The sequence below is a fragment of the Orcinus orca genome, chromosome 9 (genome assembly GCF_937001465.1).
Source record: "Orcinus orca chromosome 9, mOrcOrc1.1, whole genome shotgun sequence".
In the NCBI taxonomy this organism is placed as follows: Eukaryota; Metazoa; Chordata; class Mammalia; order Artiodactyla; family Delphinidae; genus Orcinus; species Orcinus orca.
Window position 1 is genome coordinate 51,750,290 of NC_064567.1, and position 22,966 is coordinate 51,773,255.

Sequence of the window (22,966 nt, forward strand, 5' to 3'; positions counted from 1 at the left end):
GAGTGTTCTGCCTGTGTTTTCCCCTGAGAGTTTGATAGTTTCTGGCCTTACATTTAGGTCTTTAATCCATTTTGAGCGTATTTTTGTGTATGGTGTTAGGGAGTGATCTAATCTCATACTTTTACATGTACCTGTCCAGTTTTCCCAGCACCACTTATTGAAGAGGCTGTCCTTTCTCCACTGTACACTCCTGCCTCCTTTATCAAAGATAAGGTGACCATATGTGCGTGGGTTTATCTCTGGGCTTTCTATCCTGTTCCATTGATCTATATTTCTGTTTTTGTGCCAGTACCATACTGTCTTGATTACTGTAGCTTTGTAGTATAGTCTGAAGTCAGGAAGCCGGATTCCTCCAACTCCGTTTTTCGTTCTCAAGATTGCTTTGGCTATTTGGGGGCTTTTGTGTTTCCATACAAATTGTGAAATTTTTTGTTCTAGTTCTGTGAAAAATGCCAGTGGTAGTTTGATAGGGATTGCATTGAATGTGTAGATTGCTTTGGGTAGTAGAGTCATTTTCACAATGTTGATTCTTCCAATCCAAGAACATGGTATATCTCTCCATCTATTTGTATCATCCTTAATTTCTTTCATCAGTGTCTTATAATTTTCTATATACAGGTCTTTTGTCTCCTTAGGTAGGTTTATTCCTAGAGATTTTATTCTTTTTGTTGCAATGGTAAATGGGCGTGTTTTCTTGATTTCACTTTCAGATTTTTCATCATTAGTGTATAGGAATGTCAGAGATTTCTGTGCAATAATTTTGTATCCTGCTACTTTACCAAATTCATTGATTAGCTCTAGTAGTTTTCTGGTAGCATCTTTAGGATTCTCTATGTATAGTATCATGTCATCTGCAAACAGTGACAGCTTTACTTCTTTTCCAATTTGGATTCCTTTTATTTCCTTTTCTTCTCTGATTGCTGTGGCTAAAACTTCCAAAACTATGTTGAATAAGAGTGGTGAGAGTGGGCAACCTTGTCTTGTTCCTGATCTTAGTGGAAATGCTTTCAGTTTTTCACCATTGAGGACAATGTTGTCTGTGGGTTTGTCATATATGGCCTTTATTATGTTGAGGAAAGTTCCCTCTATGCCTACTTTCTGGAGAGTTTTTATCATAAATGGGTGTTGAATTTTGTCAAAAGTGTTCTCTGCATCTATTAAGATGACCATATGGTTTTTATTCTTCAGTTTGTTAATATGGTGTATCACATTGATTGATTTGCATATATTGAAGAACCCTTGCATTCCTGGAATAAACCCCACTTGTTCATGGTGTATGATCCTTTTAATGTGCTATTGGATTTTGTTTGCTAGTATTTTGTTGAGGATTTTTGCATCTATGTTCATCAGTGATATTGGCCTGTAGTTTTCTTTCTTTGTGACATCCTTGTCTGGTTTTGGTATCAGGGTGATGGTGGCCTCCTAGAATGAGTTTGGGAGTGTTCCTCCCTCTGCTATATTTTGGAAGAGTTTGAGAAGGATAGGTGTTAGCTCTTCTCTAAATGTTTGATAGAATTCGCCTGTGAAGCCATCTGGTCCTGGGCTTTTGTTTGTTGGAAGATTTTTAATCACAGTTTCAATTTCAGTGCTTGTGATTGGTCTGTTCATATTTTCTATTTCTTCCTGATTCAGTCTTGGCAACTTGTGCATTTCTAAGAATTTGTCCATTTCTTCCAGGTTGTCCATTTTATTGGCATAGAGTTGCTTGTAGTAATCTCTCATGATCTTTTGTATTTCTGCAGTGTCAGTTGTTACTTCTCCTTTTTCATTTCTAATTCTATTGATTTGAGTCTTCTCCCTTTTTTTCTTGATGAGTCTGGCTAATGGTTTATCAATTTTGTTTATCTTCTCAAAGAACCAGCTTTTAGTTTTATTGATCTTTGCTATCGTTTCCTTCATTTCTTTTTCATTTATTTCTGATCTGATCTTTATGATTTCTTTCCTTCTGCTAACTTTGGGGGTTTTTTGTTCTTCTTTCTCTAATTGCTTTAGGTGCAAGGTTAGGTTGTTTATTCGAGATGTTTCCTGTTTCTTAAGGTAGGATTGTATTGCTATAAACTTCTTTCTTAGAACTGCTTTTGCTGCATCCCATGGGTTTTGGGTTGTCGTGTCCATTGTCATTTGTTTCTAGGTATTTTTTGCTTTTCTCTTTGATTTCTTCAGTGATCACTTCGTTATTAAGTAGTGTATTGTTTAGCCTCCATGTGTTTGAGTTTCTTACAGATCGTTTCCTGTAATTAATATCTAGTCTCATAGCGTTGTTGGGGGAAAAGATACTTGATACAATTTCAATTTTCTTAAATTTACTTTATTTTTGACCCAAGATATGATCTATCCTGGAGAATGTTCCATGAGCACTTGAGAAAAATGTGTATTCTGTTGTTTATGGATGGAATGTCCTATAAAAATCAATTAAGTCCATATTGTTTAATGTATCATTTAAACCTTGTGTTTCCTTATTTATTTTCATTTTGGATGATCTGTCCATTGGTGAAAGTGGGGTTTTAAAGTCCCCTACCTGAATGTGTTACTGTCGATTTCCCCTTTTATGGCTGTTAGTATTTGCCTTATGTATTGAGGTGCTCCTATGTTAGGTGCATAAATATTTACAGTTGTTTTATTTTCCTCTTGGATCGATCCCTTGATCATTATGTAGTGTCCTTCGTTGTCTCTTATAATAGTCTTTATTTTAAAGTCTGTTTTGTCTGATATGAGAATTGCTACTCCAACTTTCTTTTGGTTTCCATTGGCATGGAATATCTTTTTCCATCCCCTCACTTTCAGTCTGTATGTGTCTCTAGGTCTGAAGTGGGTCTCTTGTAGACAGCATATATATGGGTCTTGTTTTTGTATCCATTCAGCCAGTTTGTGTCTTTTGGTGGGAGCATTTAATCCATTTACATTTAAGGTAATTATCGATATGTATGTTCCTATTCCCATTTTCTTAATTGTTTTGGGTTTGTTATTATAGGTCTTTTCCTTCTCTTGCGTTTCTTGCCTAGAGAAGATCCTTTAGCATTTGTTGTAAAGCTGGTTGGGTGATGCTGTTTTTTTTAACTTTTAAGACTTTTATTATTTTGGTTGAACTCAACAACAAAATTCAGGCAGTAAATTGTCAAAAGAACATACATTTTACTTGCAAGAAATATAGGGGGATTCAATGAGTAGATCATCAGTTTCAAAGCTAAACATATTTTGTCGTAAATTGTGAAGATAAGGGAAAGGAGCTATTGTTTATTGAACATCTATCATCTCAAAGCCTTTTACATCCGTTTCTTATTGTTTCCAGGGTAAGGAGTACATTTCTTTCATGGTTTTATACTAGTGGTTCTGAACCCTTGGCCACCCCTCAGAATCACAGCGTAGCTCTTTAAAAAATATTGATGCCCAGGATCCATCCCAGACTAAAAGAATTAGAATCTCTGAGTTTGGGGCCCAGGCAGTGGTATTTTTTAAAAGCTTCCTGAGCAAGCCTCATATGCAATGAGGATTGAGAACCACTGGTTTGGAAGTTCTATGGCATTGGGGTTCCAGCCTGTTCTCCCACAATAGATGCCTCACATCTTCTGTCTCAAGAATATAGCATTTCCTACAATCCCTGAGTGTGTTGAGTTTCCCATTTTTGTGCCTTTGTCGGGTCTTTTACCAGGAGTGCTTTCCCCTGCATTCTTGGTCTGAGGAGCACCTCCCCAACTCTCTGTAATCCTATAGTCAGACGGCTGCTGTTATACCTTGTACATATATCTATTGTTGGACTTTCAAATATTTTGTAATAATTTGTGTAGCAGCTCCCCGTTTTGACTGTGAGTTTCCTGGGTGTAGGGGCCATGTCTGACTGTTCTGTGTATCCCCAGAGCCTGGTGTATTTCCTGAGGTATGGTCAGTTCTCCATAAAGGTTGAATGGATTGTAACTTGTCCTTTAGTTTTCACAATAAAGCTACAGAGTGTGTATTATTATTTTTGGTCTTTTAGAGACAAGGACTTTCAGTTCAGAGACATTAAACAATTTGCCCTAGTTTGTTCCATTAATAAATGGAAGACCCAGAATTCAAACCCAGTTCTGCCTGGCTTTAAAGGCTATGCTTTTTTGTTTTGTTTCATTTTGTTTTAAAATGTCCTGTTGCTGGACACTGTTTGGTTCTTGCAATACTAAATATAGAAGTTTGGATTTTAAGAGCCTTTTGGTTAAAGGTAATATGTAAATTAAATGCAATATATGATACAGATTATGACAACTATGGACATGATTGAGTTGACCACATGAAAAGAGGGAGGCATTTAACATAGAGTCATAGATATACAATTATGAATAGAAAACACTAATGCTCTTACATATGTATTGTGCTAATTTATGTATTAGGTAGATCTATTTGGTAGAATCCTGTGTTAAAAAAAGCCATTGTTATACAATTCTGCTTCAGTAAGTTCCATATCATGAGTAACAGACAGGGGAAAACAATATTGTTGATGTGGCTACAGGAAATTCTAGAATGAGGAATCTTAATAGGTTGTAGTATCAGTCTTTTTGAACTGTTTTGTCAGAAGTCCACATAAGGCAATGGAGTAATTACAGTCAGGTTATGGTGATTCTTCAGTTGCCTTGTCTGATGTAGAAGACCAGGGAAAAAATAGTTAAAAGTAATTATTGGTATTTTGTTTTTTACTGAGCTCAAAGTATTGGATACCAGGAATTACACTTGTATTTTTTAAAAAACTAAATAGAAGCAATCAAATGGCAAAGAAGAACGTAGGATGCAGAATAGCTAAATATTCTGTTACATACATTGAAGACTTCATTTTAATTATGTTAATTATTTTCAGAATTATCCTGTTGTATAATACTGTTTGACTGGTAATACTCCCACGCCACTGATATTCATTGATTCATTATTCAGGTTGGGCTTAATTAAAAACCCAAACTACCTGTCTTTCTCCTTGTGTCAAAGTTCTGATTCTACCATGACAGTTTTAGTGTCATCTTTGCTTTAAAAAAAAGGTTGTAAGGACTTCCCTGGCCGTCCAGTGGTTAAGACTTCGCCTTCCAATGCAGGGGGTGTGGGTTCGATACCTGGTCGGGGAGCTAAGATCCCACATGCCTGGCAGCTAGAAAAAAAAGCCAAAAACGTAAAACAGAAGCAACATTGTAACAAATTCAGTGAAGACTTTAAAAATGGTCCACATCAACAACAACAAAATCTTTAAAAAAAAAAAAGGTTGTAAGTAAGACAAGCTTGAAAAAATCATTTATATCTGCTCTTTGTAATATGTAGGGTTGCTCTAGTTCATGGCTCTAGGAGATGTGAGGAGAAAAAGACAGGTTGTCAAGAAGCAAAATGCATAAGGAGCTTGAGGGTTATATTAACTTCACATTTAAATTTCAGTTATTGCCCATGGATAATAAACAGGCCTCAATCTGGGGATTGTATCAGGTTCTTCTGGTCCTAAAATTCTATGATTCATTTTTGAAATTTAAATTATCCTTATGTAATTATATTGATTTATTAAGTTTTCTTGCCATCTCGATAGTTATTTTATATTTTTGCCTTTTTCTCCCTCAGTCTTTTTTCACAGCTATGATCAAAATCAGCCTTACTGCTTAAAACACACACACTTTACCATACCTGTGTAATTTTTTCCCTTAAAAAATGGATTTCCATGTGTATTGTGAAGTATAATGCTTAATTTCTAAGGTTGTGCTTTGTGTCAGATGTGATAATGTTATTGACTTTTCTGATGAAGTCAGAGTTCCAAAGATTGTTTTTCGTGGTTTGATTTTCTTCTAAATGCTCTAGAAGTGCTCTTTAGAACCCAGTAAAACCTGCAAGCCACCTCCAAACTGCAGAATGATAGCAAAGGTGAAGCATGATGGAAGAGGCCTGCCAGGAGGTGAAATGCTGCCCTACCACCAAACAGGGTGATTTGGAAATGACATTTACTCACATGCCTCAGTTTCCTTATTTGTAAAATAAGGATGTATATTATATGAGCTCTAGGTTATTCTAGGGTAACAAAGCATTTGGTTAATAGATTTTAAAATCACAAGTCATTCTTATATAGTAATTTGAAAAAATGCATTTCTGCAAAATAATAATAATTTTCAAATGTCTCTAAGAGCCATTACTACCTTTTAATCTTCTTAATAATCTTCTTAATAAAAATAATCTTCTTAATAAATATTAGATATCAAATAATAACTAATATTAGTTAATAAATATTAGAATTTGGGGGGTCAATATATGTTAGGCACTCCCCCACCAAAATAAAGAGGAAAATCCTGATTAGACTAGTTCTCTCTTCTTAAACATTTTCTTTTCTTTTGAGCTAAGAAGGTAAGGTCTAAGATTAAGGTGTTGAATAATAAGCTGGATTGTTAATTGCATGAGTTCAGTGTAATTCTACTTAATTTATAATTTCTCCAAGATAACCTAAAGAAGTAAATATGTTTCTTCTCTTCAGCCTACTTGTTAAGTCAGACATTTGGGGATGGCAGGTGCCTGAATGGTAGATGACCATCCAGAATGCAAGGAAACCAAGCTAACATGTATTTTCGTGATTACTACTGCAAATTTGTTTTGGCTGGGAAGTCCTATGTTTGGAGTTTGATCCTTTTGCCTTCATGAGTGTCAGTTCTACTGGTGCAGGTGCCTTGGTTTTAACCCAGCCACGGAGGAAAATGACATTGAACACTGATACAATCCACTCGTTATTGGAGTTGCTTTTCTAAATGTTCAGGGACATTGCCAGTGATGCTGTATTAGTTTCCCATTGCTGCTGTAACACGTTATACCACAAACTTAATGTCATAAAACAACTAACATGAATTTTCTTACAGTTCTAGAGATCAGAAGCCTGAATTAGGTCTTAAAAGGCTAAAATGAAGGTGTTCTCAGGGCTGTGCTCCTTTTGGGGGCTTTAGGGGAAAATTGTTCCTTGTTTTTTCCAGTTTCTGGGGGCTGCCAACATTCCTTGGCATGTGGCCTTTTCCTAACCTCATTTTAATCTCTACTTCCATCATCACATCTCCTTCTCTGACTCTGATCCTTATAAGACTCTGGTGACTACATTGGGTCCACCTGGATAATCCAGTATACTCTCCCCATCTCAGGGTCCCTAACTTTATCACATCTGCAAAGTCCCTTTTGCTGTGTGAGGTAACATGTTCACAAGTTCCAGAGATTAGAGTGTGGTCATCTTTGGGGCCGTCAGTCTGTCTGCCATAGATCCCTTCTAATCATCCAGATGTCATCTCCTCAGAGAGGCCTCCATACCACCTAGAACCCTGTCTACCCTGGTTACCTGTTTACCCTGTTTTATTAAATCTGAGAACAGTGTATTTATATTCTAACTTTATTTTTTATCTAATTGTTCATTTTCTGTCATTTTATTTGTCACTTTCTATCTCCTTCCACTAGAAGATAAGCCCCACTAGAGCGGAAACATGATCAGTCTTCTTCATCTTGCCCCCCAAATCAGAAGAGTTCCCAGCACTTGGTAGACTCTCAGAAGATGTTTGTTGAATGAATCAATCTGTATACAGTCTAAGGAAGCCTTCCTTACATTAAAACAATATTAATATAATCCCGTTCCTATTACTATCAATAATGCAAACATTTTTCACTAACGGCAGTTAAACATGCTGTCAATAGATTTTCTGTTGAATTTACATAATGGGTTTCTCCTTGGGACATGGATGAGATCAATAAAGTAAAATACCAGTTGTAAACTGAAGCTGCAGGAAAAAGAAAATATCAGAATTAGACAGAATTAATGCAAACAGTAAATATTCTGCTAAAAAAGAATAGTAATGTTATTTTGATCCAGGCTGTAATCATGATGCCGTGATGAATAACATGTGTCCTCTGCCATGTTCACAATAAATGCTGAGAAAGAATGGAGGAGAGAGAGGTTCTTTTTAATTGAGACAGAGCTTTCCCCAGGCTGTTCCCCAAACATGGTTGTTAGCACTTCAGGAAACTCAAAGAGCTTTTAGAGAAAAGAAATTATCCATCGAGGTAGCATTAAGAACAACTTGATGGAAGGATGTCATTTCTGTAAGCAGGTAATTTATAGCTGTGTAATTGTTGTTCATGTGTGCATCCAGGTGATTGATCAAACAAACCCTCAAATGAGTCAGTCAGTCAGGAAATACTTATTGAATACCTGATGCTGGTCAGTACTGAGGCCCTCATATCAAAATGAACCGTATTGGGGAAGAGGAGAGAAGGAAGCTAGAAGGGTTTGGGAAGACTTCCTGGGAGAGGAAAGTTTGGATTGAATTATCCAAACTGGAGGGGACTCTCCAGAATTTATATATTGAAGCCCTAATGCTAATGGGACTGTATTTGGTGACAGGGTCTTTAAAGAGGTAATTAGATTAAATGAAGTTGTAAGGGTGGATGCTAATCCAATATGACTGATATCCTTAGGGGGGGGGAGAGAGAGAGAGAGAGAGAGAGAGAGAGAGACACCTGGGGTACACATACATAGAGAGGAAACCATGTGGCCATCTGCAAGCCAAGGAGAGAGGCCTCAGGAGAAACCAAATCTGCCAACACCTTGAGCTTGGACTTCCAGCCTCCCGAACTGTGAGAAAGCAAATTTCTGTTGTTTACATCATCCGGTCTGTGGTACTTTCTTATGGTAGCCCGGGTAGACTAATACAAAAAGGAACTTGATCTAAGTCTTGAAGGATGAATAGGGCCATTTCTGGGAAATGGCCATGGTGAAGATCACTACCCCGGGTCTGGTTTGGAAAAGCACAAGTGATGAATGAAAGCTATAGAAAGAGTTGGAATGCACATAGTTTGTGGAATTAAAGAGTAGAAGAGAGAACTGAGTGTGAATGGGATATGGGTGGGTCCTTGGGAACTTGTGTGCTGTGATGTCTGGGGTGCGGGGAGGTGATTGTGGAGGATCTTGATATGCAGAGGGAGAAAGTTTCTATTTGATGTAGTAGAAAATATACGACTTACATTTGGGGTTTTGGTAAGGAGTCAGTTTTAGGAAAATCAGGGAGGATATGAACTGTGGCAGATATGAAATGAAGAGTAAAGTGTGGATCCAAGAATCATCATAAAAAGAAAAAAGAAGCCAGAATTTGGTGATAACCTGGGTGTTAATTGGGAAGAGTGAGGAGTTAGGGTTGGATGTTTAATGAGGCTGAGAAGTATCCAGATAGTTCTTCATTCTTGCGGTTTCACGAGGATTGGAATGTGTTAGCAGCTGAGGTGTGGCATTCTCCCACTCCCACTTATTTCAAAGATTTTTAAATGGAAAGGTTATCCTTTGTTTCCAGAAAGCTTTATGATTATTAAGCACTGTCCTTTCTCCTGATACCATAGGTTAATGAGTGTGAAAATCCTAGGTATGATTGAGGTGCCCTTTGTGCCCCACAGAATCCTAGAATGTCCCTTCCTAAGATGCGCTGGTTCTCAGGGAGCAGCACGACCATCTGCCTCACTTGCTACATAAATACAGTTGCTCAGATGGTTTAGATCTCTAACATAGTGTATGTTTGCTTTTCTCACTGCAGGAATTATACATGTTTATTGTAGAAATTTTGGATACTATAGACAAATATGAACCAAAAAATCAAATAATTTATAGTTCTACTGCTCAGGTATAGCTACTGTTAATATGGGAAGTCAAAATAAATAGTTCTGCTTCCTTCCTCCTTTCTTTTCAGTTATTACATGTGGTTATTCAATACGCTAATATTAATGTTATTGGTAACACTGTATGTTTTTTAGAGTCCCTTGTGATTTTCTCTGGGAGTCCCTAGATTGGCATAGGAAATAGTGATTTTTTTCCCAATAAACTTTTGATGGGTGATGTTTGCAGTAGATGGGCAGAGGCTCAGTTTTTCTCTTAGGAAATTGTGGAAACCTCTATGAAATTACATTTGGTAAATTAGAACTGAACTATTACTTCGAAAGTATGTATTTGAGATAGGATGAAAAGGGTTTTTTAGACGTTCAGATGTCTTCCTTGTAAATAGATCACATTCATCATCTTAATTTACTCTTGTATTGAACATATTTTTCCCTATTTCTTTTTTAATGTACAAAGCTTAATTTTAAAGGAGTCAGTCATCTAAAACAGAATGAAATGTAGTTCAGTCTTCTTGGAAATGAAATGTTTAACCACTTGAGATAAAGCAGAAAGGGAGGGTACTTGCCCTCCTTGATTAAGTGGTACTTTACTTTAGATTAGTGAATAGCTTCTAAGAAGGTGCAAATTTTACTCTGTTTTTATTTAATTTCTATGTTGAACTGTTTTTCTAATTTATATTATAAAACTTTCAAATGATCATGAGACGTGCTTATCATTTGATCTCTATGGCTGAATAATAAATACCTTTTATCTTTCTGATATTGCAGTTGACTCACGTTGACCAGGCAAGCTTCCTGCTGGGTGCCTTTGGAACATCCTTTATTCTTGATGTCCTGCTAAATCAGTAAGTTTTTCTTGAGCTGCACTCACTGTTTTCAGATACACATTGAATCCAGTTTCTTATCCTGCTGTAAAATTTTTTTTCTTAGTATATTTTACTTTGTTTTCTAATATCAGTTAAATGCTATATTTAAAACTATTGTATCTACTGACTGTAAGTTATAAAGTCTGGTAAATAACAGAAAATGTGTATCCGCTTGAAAGTGAACAACTGTAACAGCTTTAAGAATGTAAAATTGAGGGAAAGATTTACTCCAATATTTTGCATAAAGATATAGATGACCTAAGTTCCTATGAATGACAATAAATTATGAAAATAATACCTTGAGTATTAAAACATCTTTCTTAAGAACAGCAGAAAAGGTAAGTTACCCTTTTTGCTCAGTGAGTCAGGGGACTGGTTGCATGATAGTGTGATTCCAAATAATGCCATTAGATGCTTTGATTTGGGAGTTGAGTTTTGTAAGGTTTAAGGTACTGGAATTATTCTGTAAATACTATATAATTTTGGAAATTGTCATTACCTAGAATTTTAGGTTTGGGATAGTAGAATTTTAAGTTTGGGAGTGGCTTTTGATAAATCACTGGATTTAAGCTCTTCCCTCTGGGTTAGTATCTAAGAAGTCTTACAGGACATTTAGTTGTCTATTCACTTTTTAAGAAAAGCATTAGTATCCCACTTCTTATCCTGGGCAAGCAGGAAGAGACCAGGGCTCTGTCAGCCAGTGTTTCTGAGCTGAGCAGCACTGGACCACAGCTTTGCTGAAATCAGCTATGCAACAACTTAGGAAGAAAGTTTGAGGCCAGGAGGACAGTATGGTAGACCGAGAGTGAGAAGTAGAGCCTAGTTTGTCTACAGTGGGGAATCAGCCAGGTGGAAGACTCTGAGTTAATTAAAAAAAGGATGCAAGAGGTAGTTCTTAGAGCTGTACTATCTCGGTAGGTAGCCTCTAGCCTCTTGCGGCTGTTTAAATTAAAATTAAATAATTAAAATAAAATAAAAAATTCTGTTTCTTAGTTGCATGAACCGCATTTCAAATGCTCAGTAGCCATGTGTAGTTAGTGGTTACCTTATAGGACAAGGCAGAACATTTCCAACATTGCAGAAAGTTCTGTTGCACAGTGCTGGTTTAGAGATTTCCTTTGAGGAAAGGGCACATGTGCACTGTTAAGATTATTGAGCGAGGTCAATCAGTATTCAGGAGAATTCACTTCTTCCTTTTAGATTTTAGTCTATGTTTAATAGATTAATTTAATAATTAATTTTACTAGTATCCTGATTTTTCTGGAATTTATTTACAAAGTTGTCATCATACCATAGTTATTGTTTTAGTGTTTAAGTTATATATTAGTTTATTTTTTAATTAAGCTGCCTTGTAGGTAGGTACATTTTGTAAGTAGTGCTTCCCTCTCCCCACATTTTTGTTTCACAAACAATTTAAATACTGAAAAGCATGTGTTAGATGGCAGTCTGTTATTTGGATGATCTAACAATGGGAGTGTTTTGTTCTTTGATCATGCACATTTAAAAAATGTAACATAAGTTGTATTTCTGCAATACTCATTAAAATAGTTTCTTTCTTATTTTTAAAATTTATGGCTTAGAACATAAATATTAGATGTTTTATACCACACTGTATTTTACCCTAATTTCATAGGGCGTGAATAAGATTGTGTTAATATGATCTGTATCTTATATTCCTGCTTGATGTAAATACCCTAAAATTTACATGTTTGTATGACTCATTTCAGTTTTTCAGCAATTGTAATGTCATAAAGTTTTAAAAAACTCATTATGAAGGAATGCATGCTCCTTTGAAAAATAATGAAAGAGTAGAAAAACAATCTCATATAATTCTACCACTTAGACACTGATTGCCCTGTTTTAAGTTGTAACCCTCTCTGTGCTCACTTTCCCATACACCCTACTACCTATTCTCCCTTGCTTAATTTTTAAAATATTATCACAATTTAATATAAAGGTTGACTCATGAAATTACCATTTTTGCAGGTCAAAAATTTGATGACCATCATTGTCATATGGTCAACTAATTCTCTGTATTTTAATTTTTAATTTATTAAAAAAATTTTTAAATTTATTATTTTTTTATCTTTTTCCTCCATCTAGAATTTAAGCTCATTGAGGGCTGAGATGTTTTTTCATTTATTGTTGTATCCTTAGCCCAGAATAGGCACTAAATTCTAGGTTGGGAAGTCATATTGACTTAGAAACTAAAGGCTGGAATAGGCCAGGAGACAGAGGAGATGATGGATGAGGGTGGAGGCTGTCAACTGGGGAAGAGTGAAGCAGCAAAAAAGAAAGAGGGCAAATGTTTGGGGCTGGCTTCTAAAAAAGCTGAACGTACACATCTAGGTATGATTTGGAAAGTCAGGTTCCTAGGTCTCTATTTCAATGACTCCTTTCCATTCCTTCAAATCATGGTTCTGCTAGATACCCGCTGCCTTGTTTTCTGGTTTCTGACATTTGTAATGCCTTGACTTTCAGTACCCCAAAGAAGAAAGGATATTTATTCATTCTGCCCAAGCCATCTCATTTCCTCTGGAGGAATCCAAGCACTATAGTTTTCTGTTCCTGAAGGGGAGACACATATGGCCATACTTATCAGAGCATGAAGCTTAGAATACTAAGGGTGAAGCAAAATTTCTTTCTAGATACTGGCAAGAACCTCCCTTCTTCTTATTGCAGTACAAAGAAGCTCCATTCTTCTTATTGCAGTACAAAGGATAAAATAATAGCATAAATAGAGATTTCCTGGGCTGAGAAATATGCAAAGTTTTTTGTTTTTTGGCCTGGGATCTATATTAAACATACATGTCAGGTATCTATTTTCTTTATGCTTTATGGTCTAGGATGATTTGATACAAAGGTTTTTTTTCTTATTTTTATGGAGAATGTTTTTATTTCATGGTTTCACTTTATATATTGTCTAGTGGTTATATTGGTTAAGGAGCAGAAAGATGAAAAATCGATGATGCTCTTTAAGTTTTCCTTCCTTCTTTCCTCCCTCCCTCCCTCGCTCCTTCCCTCCCTCCCTCTGTTCCTTCCTTCCTTTCTTTTTTTTCCTCACTCATATGCTTACTAACATCTATTTAATGTAGTTTGTTGATTGTTTTTTTTTACTTTTTCTTCTTAAAACGATTTTTTTTATTGAGGTATAGCTGATTTACAATATTATAGTCGTTTCAGGTGTACAACATAGTGATTCAAAACTATACTCCATTTAATGCTATTATAAAATAATGACTACACTCCTTGTGCTGTACAGTATATCCTTGTAGATTATTAATTTTATACATAGTCATCTTTACCTCTTAATCCTCTACCCCTGTGTTGCCCCTCCCTGCTTCTTCCCTAGCCCCACTGGAAACCACTAGTTTGTTCTGTATATCTGTGAGTCTGTTTCTGTTTTGACATATTGATTCATTTATTTTATTTTCTGGTTCCACATATAAATGACAACATAAAGTATTCGTCTTTGTCTGACTTATTTCACTAAGCATAATACCCTCTAGGTCCATCCATGTTGTGGAAGATGCAAAATTTCATCCTTTGTATCTGGTAGGTTGGTTATGTTTCCCAGTGTTAGAGAAGTGGCCTTTTGTAGGAGATATCTTATACGTTCCAGCAGGTCTGCTCACCAGAGCTATGTACTCTAGGGGTTCCCCCATGTGGGCTGTGTGGGTCCTTCTGTTGTGGTGGGTGGACTACTGTGGACGTGCTGGTCGGCATGGCTGGCCCCCTGTTCAGCTGGTTGTCAGGCCCTGCCTTGTGTGGAGGCTGCTGGCCACTGGTTGGTAGGGCTGCGTAACGACAAGCCTGGCTGTGGAACCCCAGCGAGTCCCAGGGCTAGTGCTGGCTCACTGGTGGGTGGAGCTGGATCCTGGAGACTCTGACTGAAGGGCCCTGGGGGGTCCCAAAGCTAGTGGGTGGGGCTAGATCCCAGGGCCACTGGCTGAGGTGCCCAAGGTGTCCCAAATCTGGAGTTGACCTGTTGCTGGGCAGGGTCTAGTCCTGGGGTCTCTGGCTACAGGGTCCAGGGTTCCCAGAGCTGGTGTTGGATCACTGTTGGGTGGGGCCAGTTCCTGATACAGCTGGCTGCAGGGTCCAGGGTATCCCGAAGTTGTGTCTCCCTGCTGAAGAATGGGGTCAGATCCTGGGGCAACTGGCTAAGGGCCCTGAGGTGTCTCAGGGTTGGGGCTGGCCTGCTGGTGAGAGGACTGGGCCCTGCCATGGCAGGCTGCAGGGCTACAGTTGTTTGGGCACAGATGTCCACCTGCTGGAGGGTGAGGCTGGTACCAAGGCTAGAACTGGCTGGCTGATGGGCAGGGCTATAGCCCAGGGGGTTCTGGGATTGGTGCCTGTGCACTGCAGGTGGAGCAGGCTCCCCATGTCTCTAGCTGAAGGACCCTGGGGGGTCCCAGATCTAGTGTTTGCACCCTGGTGTGTGGGGCCATGTCCTGGAATCTCTGATGGATAGGGCTGTATCCAGGATTGGCTATGGGCTCAGCAGGTGTTCAGGCAGCTGGCCTGCTGGTGGTGGGTCTGTGTCCCCTCCCAGCTAGTCGCTTGGCTTGTCTAGTCTCAGTACTGGTGCCTGCAGGCTGGTGAGTGGGGACGGGGCTGGTTCTTGGAGCTAATAAGCTAGAGGGAGGGTTCCAGAATGGTGCCCGCCAGCACCAGTGTCTCCGTGGTAGAACGAGCTCCCCAAAATGGCTGCCGCCCATGTCTCGGTCTCCAGTTTCCTCCTGCCTCTCTGGAACACTTTCCAATATCAGCAGGTGGGTCTGCCACAGGTTCCTTTCAAATGACTACTTCTGCCCTGAGTCCTAGAGTATGTGAGATTTTGTGTGTACCCTTTAAGAGTGGAGTCTCTATTTCCCACAGCCCTCTGGCTCCCCCAAAAGTAATCCCTGCTGGCCTTTAAAGCCAAACATTCTGGGGGCTCATTTTCCTGGCACTGGACCCTTGGGCTGGGGAGCACAATGTAGGGCTCCAACCCCCCACCCCTTGGGAAGAATCCCTGCAGTTATAGCTATTCTCCCGTTTGTGGCTCGCCCACCCATTGGTATGGGTCTGGACTCTGGCAATTTTGCCCCTCCTGTCTTGCTGTGGTTCCTTCTTTCTCTCTTCAGCCGTAGAAGGTCTTTTCTGATAGGCTCTGGTCTTTCACATTGGTAGTTTCTTGTATATAAATTTATTTTCATTTTTTGGCTGCATTGGGTCTTTGTTGCTAGGTGTAGGCTTTCTCTAGTTGCGGCAAGTGGGAGCTACTCTTCATTGCAGTGCGCAGGCTTCTCATTGCAGTGGTTTCTCTTTGTTGTGGAGCATGGGCTCTAGGCATGCACGCTTCAGTAGTTGTGGCATGCAGGCTCAGTAGTTGTGGCTTGTGGGCTCTAGAGCACAGGCTCAGTAGTTGTGGCACATGGGCTTAGTTGCTCCGCGGCTTGTGGGATCTTCCCGGATGAGGGCACGAACCCATGTCCCCTGCATTGGCAGGTGGATTCTTAAACACTGCACCACCAGGGAAGCCCAGTTTCTTGAAAACAGTTGTCATATTGGTGTGAGAGACCCTGAGAGAAGGTGAGCGCGGGGTCTTCCTACTCCACCATCTCGGGAACTCTTTAACCTAAGCTTTTTTCCTTATGAAGCAATTTATAGGGCTATGGAACAGGTACAGTTTTTTGTCTTGTTTGAAACTGGGGACAAATTAAGTAAGTCCTTGTGTAGCTGGATTCCAGTTGCAGGATGGATCCAATAATACATATTTTTAGATTGGAAGGAAGGAAAAGTATCATTATATAATATTCCTTCTGAATGTTCAGTAAACAAGGTTATCTGTAACCAAATTATATACTAATTCAACCTTTAGGTTGTAACTTGTACAGGAGGCAGATAAAGACTATGGGATGATTAAAAATGAAAAGCACAGCCAGTTCCTGTGTTATTAAGACTATGAAGGGTGGGAAGCATTTCTCAACTCCTTCAAGGGGTCACACAGGTGTGAAATTTCACTCTTTGTGACAGATATGTTAATAAAACCAATCATATGGCCTGGCCTGGTCAAACTAGTCCTGCGGCCACATTGGATCTTTCTAGAGGTCAAGAACTGGTGTTATACTTTATTGTGAAAGATTCCTCAGAAGGAAAAGGCTCAAGAGGGCAGACAGCAGGAGCGAGAAGAACTACAATCCTGCAGCCTGTGGAACGAAAACCACATTCACAGAAAGATAGACAAAACAAAAAGACAAAGGACTGTGTACCAGATGAAGGAACCAGATAAAACCCCAGAAAAACAACTAAATGAAGTGGAGATAGGCAATCTTCCAGAAAAAGAATTTAGAATAATGATAGTGAAGATAATCCAGGACCTTGGAAAAAGAATGGAGGCAAAGATTGAGAAGATGCAAGAAATGTTTAACAAAGACCTAGAAGAATTAAAGAACAAACACCAAGAAGAATTAAAGAACAAACAAACAGAGATGAACAATACAATAACTGAAATGAAAAATACACTAGAAGGAATCAATAGCAGAATAACTGAGGCAGAAGAATGGATAAGTGACCTGGAAGAGAGAATGGTGGAATTCACTGCCATGGAACAGAATAAAAAAAAAAAAGGAAATGAAAACAGTCTAAGAGACCTCTCAGACAACATTAAACGAAACAACATTTGCATTATAGGGGTCCCAGAGGAGAATAGAGAGAGAAAGGACCAGAGAAAATCTTTGAAGAGATTATAGTTGAAAACTTCCCTAAAATGGGAAAGGAAATAGCCACCCAAGTCCAGGAAGTGCAGAGAGTCCCAGGCAGGATAAACCCAAGGAGAAACACGCCGAGACACATAGTAATCAAATTGACAAAAAATAAAGACTAAGAAAAATTATTAAAAACAACAAGGGAAAAACGACAAATAACATACAAGGGAACTCCCATAAGGTTAACAGCAGAAATTCTACAAGCCAGAGATAGTGGCACGATATATTTAAGGTGATGAAAGGGAAGAACCTACAGCCAAGATTACTCTACCCAGCAAGGGTCTCATTCAGTTTCGTTGGAGAAATCAAAAGCTTTACAGACAAGCAAAAGCTAAAAGAATTCAGCACCACCAAACTAGCTCTAAAACAAATGCTAAGGGAACTACTCTAAGTGGGAAACACAGAGAAGAAAAGGATCTACAAAAACAAACCCAAAACAATTAAGAAAATGGTCATAGGAACATACATATAGATAATTACCTTAAACGTGAATGGATTAAATGCTCCAACAAAAAGACACAGGCTCTCTGAATGGATATAAAAACAAGACCCATATATATGCTGTCTACAAAAGACCCACTTCAGACCTAGGGACACATACAGACTGAAAGTGAGGGGATGGAAAAAGATATTCCATGCAAATGGAAATCAAAAGAAAACTGGAGTAGCCATACTCGTATCAGGTAAAATAGACTTTAAAATAAAGAATGTTACAAGAGACAAGGAAGGACACTACATAATGATCAAGGGATCAATCCAAGAAGCAGTTATAACAATTATAAATATATATGCACCCAACATAGGAGCACCTCAACACATAAGACAAATGCTAAGAGCCATAACAGAGGAAATCAACACTAACACAATAATAGTGGGGGACTTTAACACCTCACTTACACCAATGGACAGATCAGCCAAACAGAAAATTAATAAGTAAACACAAGCTTTAAGTGACACAGTGGACCAGGTAGATTTAATTGATATTTATAGGACATTCCATCCGAAAACAGCAGATTACACTTTCTTCTCAAGTGCACATGGAACATTCTCTGGAATAGATCACATCTTGGGTCACAAATCAAACCTTGGTAAATTTAAGAAAACTGAAATCATATCAAGCATATTTTCCGACCACAACGCTATGAGATTAAGAATCAATTACAGGGAAAAAACCGTAAAAAAACACAAACACATGGAGGCTAATTAATACGTTACTAAATAACCAAGATCACTGAAGAAATCAAAGAGGAAGTCAAAAAACACCTAGAGACAAATGACAACAAAGATATGATGATCCAAGACCTATGGGATGCAGCAAAAGCAGTTCTAAGAGGGAAGTTTATAGCAATACAAGCCTACCTGAAGAAACAAGAAAAATCTCGAAAAACGATCTAACCTTACACCTAAAGGAAATAGAGAAACAAGAACAAACAAAACCCAAAGTTAGTAGAAGGAAAGAAATCATAAAGATCAGAGCAGAAATAAATGAAATAGAAACCAAGAAAACAATAGCAAAGATCAATAAAACTAAAAGCTGGTTCTTTGAGAAGATAAACAAAATTGATAAACCATTAGCCAGACTCATCAAGAAAAAGAGGGAGAGGACTTAAATCAATAAAATTAGAAATGAAAAAGAAGTTACAACAGACACCGCAGAAGTACAAACCATCCTAAGAGATTACTACAAGCAACTCTATGCCAATAAAATGGACAACCTGGAAGAAATGGCAAATTCTTAGAAAACTATAACCTTCCAAGACTGAACCAGGAAGAAGTAGAAAATATGAACAGACTGATCACAAGTAATGAAAGTGAAACTGTGATTAAAAATCTTCCAACAGGGCTTCCCTGGTGGCGCAGTGGTTGAGAATCTGCCTGCTAATGAAGGGGACACGGGTTTGAGCCCTGGTCTGGGAGGATCCCACATGCCACGGAGGAACTAGGCCCGTGAGCCACAACTACTGAGCCTGCGCATCTGTAGCCTGTGCTCCACAACAAGAGAGTCCGCGATAGTGAGAGGCCCGTGCACCGCGATGAAGAGTGGCGCCCGCTTGCCACAACTAGAGAAAGCCCTCGCACAGAAACGAAGACCCAACACAGCAAAAATAAATAAATTAATTAATAAACTCCTACCCCCAACATCTTCTTAAAAAAAAAATAATAATCTTCCAACAAACAGAAGTCCAGGACCAGGTGGTTTCACAGGCGAGAAGAGCTAACACCTGTCCTCAAACTTCCAAAAAATTGCAGAGGAAGGAACACTCCTAAACTCATTCTACGAGGCCACCATCACCCTGATACCAAAACCAGACAAAGATACTACAAAAAAAAGAAAATTACAGGCCAATATCACTGATGAATATAGATGCAAAAACCCTCAACAAAATACTACCAAACAGATTCCAGCAACACATTAAAAGGATCATACACCATGATCAAGTGGGATTTATCCCAGTGATGCAAGGATTCTTCAATATATGCAAGTCAATCAATGTGATACACCATATTAACAAATTGAAGAACAAAAACTATATGATCATCTCAATAGATGCAGAGGAAGCTTTTGACAAAATTCAACACCATTTATGATAAAAACTCTCCAGAAAGTGGGAATAGAGGGAACCTACCTCAACATAATAAAGGCCATATACGACAGACCCTCAGCAAACATCATTCTCAATGGTGCAAAACTGAAAGCATTTCCTCTAAGATCAGGAACAAGACAAGGATGTCCACTCTCACCACTATTATTCAACAAAGTTTTGGAAGTCCTAGCCATGGCAATCAGGGAAGAAAAAGAAATAAAATAATATAAATTGGAAAAGAAATAAAACTGTCACTGTTTGCAGATGACATGATACTATTCATAGATAACCCTAAAGATGTCACCGGAAAACTACTAGAGCTAATCAATGAATTTGGTAAAGTTGCAGGATACAAAATTAATGCACAGATATCTCTTGCATTCCTGTACACTAACAAGGAAAGATATGAAAGAGAAATTAAGGAAACAATCCCATTCACCATGGCAACAACAACAAAAAATACCTAGGAATAAACCTAGCTAAGGAGGTAAAAGACCTGTTCTCAGAAAACTATAAGACACTGGTGAAAGAAATCAAAGATGACACAAACAGATGGAGAGATATACCATGTTCTTGGATTGGAAGAATCAATATTGCGAAAATGACTATACTACCCAAAGCAATCTACACATTCAATGCAATCCCTGTCAAATTACCAATGAGATTTTTTACAGAACTAGAAAAAAAATCTTAAAATTTGTATGGAGACACAAAAGACCCCAAAGAGCCAAAGCAATCTTGAGGGAAAAAAACAGAGCTGGAGGAATCAGACTCCCCAACTTTAAACTATACTACAAGGCTACAGTAATCAAGACAATATGGTACTGGCACAAAAACCTGAATATAGATGAATGGAAACGGATAGAAAGCCCAGAGATAAACCCACGCACCTATGGTCATCTAATCTATGACAAAGGAGGCAAGGTTATACAATGGAGAAGACAGTCTCTTCAATAAGTGGTGCTGGGAAAACTAGACAGCTACATGTAAAAGAATGAAATTAGAACACTCCCTAACACCATACACAAAAATAAACTCTAAATGGATTAAAGACCTAAGTGTAAGACCAGACACTATAAAACTCTTAGAGGAAAACATAGGAAGAACACTCTTTGACATAAATCACAGCAAGATCTTTTTGACCCACCTCCTAGAGTAATGGAAATAAAAAGAAAAATAAACAAATCTGACCTAATGAAACTTAAAAGCTTTTGCACAGCAAAGGAAACTATAAACAAGACGGAAAGAGAACTCTCAGAATGGGAGACAACATTTGCAAATGAATCAATGGACTAAGGATTAATCTCCAAAATATATAAACAGCTCATGCAGCTCAATATTAAAAAAACAAACAACCCCATCCAAAAATGGTCAGAAGACCTAAATAGACATTTCTCCAAAGAAGACCTACAGGTGGCCAAGAGGCACATGAAAAGCTGCTCAGCATCACTAATTGTTAGAGAAATGCAAATCAAAACTACAGTGAGGTATCACCTCACACTGGTTAGAATGGGCATCATCAGAAAAATCTATAAACAACAAATGCTGAAGAGGGTGTGGATTGTTGGTGGGAATGTAAATTGATACAGCCACTATGGAGAACGGTATGGAGGTTCCTTAAAAAACTAAAAATAGAATTACCATACGATCCAGCAATCCCACTGCTGGGCATATACTCAGAGAAAACCATAATTCCAAAAGACGCATGCACCCTAATGTTCATTGCAGCACTATTTACAATAGCCAGTCATGGAAGCAATCTAAATGCCCATCAACAGACGAATGCATAAAGACGATGGGGTACATATATACAATGGAGTATTACTCAGCCATAAGAAGGAATGAAATTGGGTCATTTGTAGAGATGTGGATGGACCTAGAGACTGTCATACAGAGTGAAGTAAGAAAGAGAAAAACAAATATATTAATGCCTATATGTGGAATCTAGAAAAATGGTACAGATGAACCACTTTGCAAGGCAGAAATAGAGACACAGATGTAGAGATCAAATGTATGGACACCAAGGGGGGAAAGTTGGGGGGTTGTGGTGGTGGGAAGAATTGGGAGGTTGGGATTTACATATATACACTAATATGTATAAAATAGATAACTAATAAGAACCTGCTCTATAAGAAAAAAGAAAAGAAAAAAAAAGATAAGGGTCAATAAAGATATTTAACTCTATTATTGAAGTAATTCAGGCCAGGTGTGTTCCTGTAACTTTCTCCTGTCTTCTTCATGAAGTGGATAATTAAACTGCCCAAAGTAATGCAAGAATATTGAAAAAATTTCTTTTCAGAGCTCCTTGATTTTTTTTACAACTGGTGACCTGACAGAAATAAACCACATATACACATACACACACCCCACACAACACACCATGCAAAGAAGCAAATACTCCACGTGGACTGTAGTTGGTTGTTTTAGAATGTGAAACACATACGATAAAGAGAGAACCCATCTTTTTTTGTCAATAATTTATAAAAATATTTATTTTATATTGAAGTATGGTTGATTAACAGTGTTGATTATCTATTTTAAATATAGTTGTGTGTATGTGGAAGGGATTCTGCTGTCCAGCTATCAGATCTTGAGATGATCCAATGCTTAAATTTTGGCTTTTTAAAAAATAGATTTTTTCACTTTTATCTTATTTCAATAACAACAAAAATAGTTTCTCTCACTCTGTGATTCTTATATCAGTCTCTTTTTTTTCCCTACTTCACAGGGGCACAGGGATGTAGGGAGGGCATCCAGGGACTCAGACGTGACAGCTGTTGGGAGATGGGTTGCCCGTGCAGATGGGAGGTGATGTAGAGCCAGGGGTGGGAGATGAGGATGGGTGGGAGGAGAAGCAGGAGCCAGGTCAGACAAGGAACACCCAAATTCTATTCAAATGAGCAAGTCCATCTTGTCTTCTTTCATTTAGGGAATCATCTGCCAATTAGTCATCTTTCGCGTGCTTTCCACTGGGACTCTTGAATTTGCAAGGAAAGTAGGAATCACAATAGGTAAAAGGCAGGGAATGAATTCAGTTGGAATCGAAGGTTAAGTTTGGAAGAGTCTCATTTACTTAACCATGCCCTATTTTCAATGTGGTAAATAGAATGCTTACAGTGTAGATAAAAATAAGTGACGAGGATAAGATTAT

The 22,966-nt window shown here is 38.2% G+C and overlaps 1 protein-coding gene across 18 annotated transcripts in view; it reads left to right on the plus strand.

The window, feature by feature from the left end:
• Positions 1-22,966, plus strand: part of ADAM22 (ADAM metallopeptidase domain 22) — a 246,631-nt gene that overhangs the window by 28,083 nt on the left and 195,582 nt on the right. For all 18 annotated transcript variants that reach the window (XM_049714741.1, XM_049714740.1, XM_049714742.1 and 15 more), the window contains exon 3: positions 10,381-10,457. In XM_049714741.1, the coding sequence (XP_049570698.1) occupies positions 10,381-10,457 (77 nt within the window). The remainder of the gene's footprint in view (positions 1-10,380; positions 10,458-22,966) is intronic.